The following is a 4,241-nucleotide window of genomic DNA, read 5'->3' as shown; positions in this document are numbered from 1 at the left end:
TGCAACTTCTCAAGAATATATGTTAATCTATATAGACATCAACCATGCAAAGAATCATTATAAGATGACGTGCAAGAGACGAGTCTAGAGACTCACCAGAGACCTACCTTTATGTCAACTTGGAGCTTCTGTTTCAATTGTCTTTCCTAATCTAGTCGCAGCAACTACTTATAAGATCATGGAATTTCCATTAAAATCCCTATTCACAGATAGTTTACTAGCATTCCAACTACAAGTGACCCTCATGTAGAGCCTTCACTCACACCCTACTGTTCTTACACCTTTTTAACATCCTTACTCTTCAACAATCGTAACATACAGGGCTACAAGACTTACTAGAGTTGAATCATCCACTGATTAAATGAAATCTTGTTTCTAGCTTAACGAAGAAAAAGAGAACATTTAGGTTAAAAAGAAATACTAGAATGTCTAGCAGAAAGAAAAAAAACCATCTGGGATGTCCCTCTTCCATCACTTTATATACTTTTGGTCCCACTAATTTCCCTACCAAATCTAGGGTTAGGTAAAAGAAAATCCAGCAAAGATCTACTTTACTGTTGACCATTCATGGGGAGGGTCAAATCAATCCAATTGACTCCCAACTAATCCCATTACAAGAACCAACTTGGACAGTGCTCATGCAAGTCAAACGTACTATACTTTGGCAGTTACTCGCATATGGCATGGTGTTAAAGACAATTAAGTCTCCTATAGCTTTTTCATGCACTTAGTAGGGTCTTCGTGTTCAGCCAAAACTCTCGGGCGTACTCTTCCTTAGGCGTACTCTTTCTTGGGCATATTCTTTCTTCACTTGAAGACGCCTTGTAATTAAATCCTTAGGTACTGCTAATGAACGAATACTTAAACACTAGTAGGTGCCAATTCTCTAATTTCTAGGCAAGTTAGGGTGGCAGATTACTACTATAGTGCGCCAAAACAATTTACATACATACGTTACTCACCTTTTTGGATCCACTGCTTTTGGGGTGCAACACCTATCCTATCCATTGAGAACAAACTTAACAATATTATTTATATGTCTATATACTATATATTTAGATTTTGTTTTTGATGGAGTAGTTTTATCAAAAAAAGAATATTTTGATTAATTGTTGTTGAGTCCTCACTCAATTTCAAAATTACTAAAATTACCTGACTTTTAGAAAGTAAAAATATTAATGCGAGAGGATTTTTGTCTTTTTTTATTTTAATAAAATAATACTTTTATGAGATTTGAATTTGATATATGTATTATTTAAGCTTTTAGCTTAATTATTTTAACCAAAACTTCACTTAATTTTAAAATAAAATTTTATAAATATATTTTTAATATAGTTTTTTCTCACCCATATGCATCTAGTATACTAGAAATCCTATCACACGCATATGCATGTCTATACCACAAATTTAGAACATAGTGTGTATTTAAAAATAATATACAATAACTAATAATAATAAATGGTTTCAAGTTAATTAATAATAGTACAAGAAATAAGCATGATATTAAAATTAAAAAATCAAATTATTTATTATTATGTTATCATCAATATTGAGTCAGTGACACAAACTCAATCAAATACATGATTAATATATACGACTGAGATAGATAATAAATTGTGAATATTAAAATAAAATTTATCAAAATTAGACTTTGGTTGAGTGGTAAATTTAATGATTTACTCATATAATTGACACAGATTTAAAAGTAAATTCAATCATAGGTATATATTTATTGGTTTCTGTTAAAATAAAAGTACGAAAATACCCTTAAATAATAAAACTTATTTTAATTACAAAAAGATATTTTCGTAATTTTTTTAATCGAGTTGGTGTCGGATTGACTTGTAATATCAATTTAATTAGGGTGTTTATTAATAGTATAGATATAATATATTCATAGAACTATGAAAGGAGAAAAGGGGTGGATTTGTTGAACAGGAAACACTTTAATTTCATTACAATAATTGTAGCTTTCTCAACCACAACAGAATCTTTCGAACAAAAGAAAAATAGGTCAAAATATCGGACAGCTAAACAATTACAATTTTAACAATTGGAAACATACTTAAGATTAAGAAAAAAAAAATAAAACATAGGAAATTAAGATGAAGAATTATTAAGTTATTATTCTTCACTGCCTTTTGAGCGCAAAACCAGACAGTATAACCAACACGACCAACACCACAACAGTCACGAAGGACGCCACCACTGCTCCGCTCACTGTCGAGCAAAAATCTTCAAATTGGTCGCAGATGGCCAGCCAGTTTGTGTTTGGATTTCCAGTTTCAGCCAAGTATACTATGGCTGCTGCTGCCCCGCTCGCCGCCGTGGCAAAAGTCAATGTCACCTGCCATACATACATATAACTTTAATCTCGAGATACATATACGGAAAAAGTAAAAAAAGAAAAAAGTATATATGTTAATGTTGGGTTAAGTTTCTAAGGATTCATGGAATTGCTTACAGTGTCCAATATGAACAATAAGAGTCTGGGTGCAACTGCAATAGGACGAACAATAGTAACTATGGAGAAAGGGAGCGAAAGGAGGAGATAGCCGCCAACTAATGCCATTGCAATGACGAAATACCTGTATTTACCTTTCACTTTCTTCAGCTTTACATATATATAGTACTAGAAATGGCAATAGCAATTAAAAAAGACGTACAGGAATGTGGGGAGATCGTCAAAACTAGCTTCGAACTGGAAGAACTGAGTAAATAAAGGAAGAGTTTCATCGCTGGTTCCCATGGTGGCAGCCGCCGCGATCGTTGAAATTATGGCTCCGAGTCTCAGGAGGAAGTCGGCAATGCCAAATCCCCTGTTGAGCCCTCTCTTTTCCTCCCTTTGAGATGCGATGAGAGGCGCTTTGCCTTTCACTGCGGCGCTTGACTCAGCTGGGACATCAATGGCTGCATGGTCACCGCTCTTCATTTTTTGTATTTCCTTCAATGAGAAAAAGCTTCGTTTGCGATGAAAAATGGCTTAATGGATTAGGTTTTTATAGACGAGTTTCAAAAGAGAAATAAAGAAGCATGCAATCATAATAAACTAAAAACAATTGTGTTATTGGAGTAGGGGAATTTTTATTTCTTTGACCTACTTTTTCCCTTTCTCGTAATACTATTAAATATTTTAAAAAGGGTTAATTTCTAAAAAATCCCAAAATTATTACTTCATTTTTAAATTGATTACTTTGAAACATTCTCAAAGAATTTTCAAAACACCATTATCTTATCAATTAAGTTTTTCATTATTCTATATGTCATTTTGGTGATTAAATGTTAGCTTACATCTATAGTGGAGACTAGCCAAAGGCGAAGCTAATAAATGGGGGCCAAGAATAGAGGTATATAAAGATTGTATTGCTATTTGAATGGAGTCATCCTTAAAGTTTTTGTCAGACACTTTGACACGAATTCAAACTGTGTTACCCTCAACCCTTATTTTTAATATTATATAAAAAAAAGTTACCTAAGTCTGATTTGGGATAATTCAAGTTATTTTTGTGTCATGTTCCATTATTAGAAAATAATAATGACATTTATTAAGTAATAAATTAGGGTATTTAGAGAAGTATCATGCTGAAATTTTAATAAAAATGAAGATGGCTTGATAAAAAAAATTATAATTTAATTAAATTAATGTAATATTAACTAACAAATTAGCATCAATATACTTTCTTGCTTGATTAAAAAGTAAAATAGATAAAATTAAACTAACATTAGTAAAGATCAAACATATACCTTTAAATAATATAATGTACTTTTAAGAGAGGGGCGGTGTAAGTGTACCTTTTAAAGGATAATATGTATAATATAAAAACATTTGAGAAGGGCCTTTTCGTCATCCATGTGGTCAGCCTTTGTGTGTCAACGAGGTTTAAAATTTATTTTATATGGTTGATTTATTTTAATAGTTTTCCTTTTATCTATTACTCGTGTATTTTATAAAAGTATTATTTAATTAATATATTAATTAAATTTATATATATAAAAATATTATTATTTAATAGTTTTCCTTTCTTAGGTGTACTATTTCTTCACTTGAAGATACCATGTAACTAAATCTTTAGATACCGCCAATGGGTGGATACTTTAACGCTAATATGTGCCAATACTCTGACTCACCATCAAGCAACAAGGTGGCAGATTATACTATCAAAGTGCGCCAAGCAGTTTACATACATGCTTTACTCACATTTCTAGATCTGCCATTTTTGGGGTAGGACAACTCTCCCCTC

General features: G+C 31.8%; 1 protein-coding gene across 1 annotated transcript; it reads right to left on the bottom strand.

Moving 5' to 3' along the window:
- Window positions 1-1,932: 1,932 nt before the first annotated feature.
- On the bottom strand, window positions 1,933-2,967 carry LOC107950795 (casparian strip membrane protein 1). Its single transcript, XM_016885754.2, has 3 exons — window positions 2,667-2,967; window positions 2,465-2,588; window positions 1,933-2,347 (listed from the first exon to the last, which is right to left on the bottom strand). The coding sequence occupies exons 1-3, from the start codon at window positions 2,930-2,932 to the stop codon at window positions 2,132-2,134; spliced, it is 606 nt and encodes a 201-aa protein (XP_016741243.2). The 5' UTR covers window positions 2,933-2,967; the 3' UTR covers window positions 1,933-2,131.
- Between the last annotated feature and the right edge of the window lie 1,274 nt (window positions 2,968-4,241).

This window comes from Gossypium hirsutum, chromosome D01, assembly GCF_007990345.1.
Source record: "Gossypium hirsutum isolate 1008001.06 chromosome D01, Gossypium_hirsutum_v2.1, whole genome shotgun sequence".
Classification (NCBI taxonomy): Eukaryota; Viridiplantae; Streptophyta; class Magnoliopsida; order Malvales; family Malvaceae; genus Gossypium; species Gossypium hirsutum.
The sequence above is the reverse complement of the archived record's forward strand: the minus strand, read 5'-3'. Positions and strand labels throughout refer to the sequence as shown.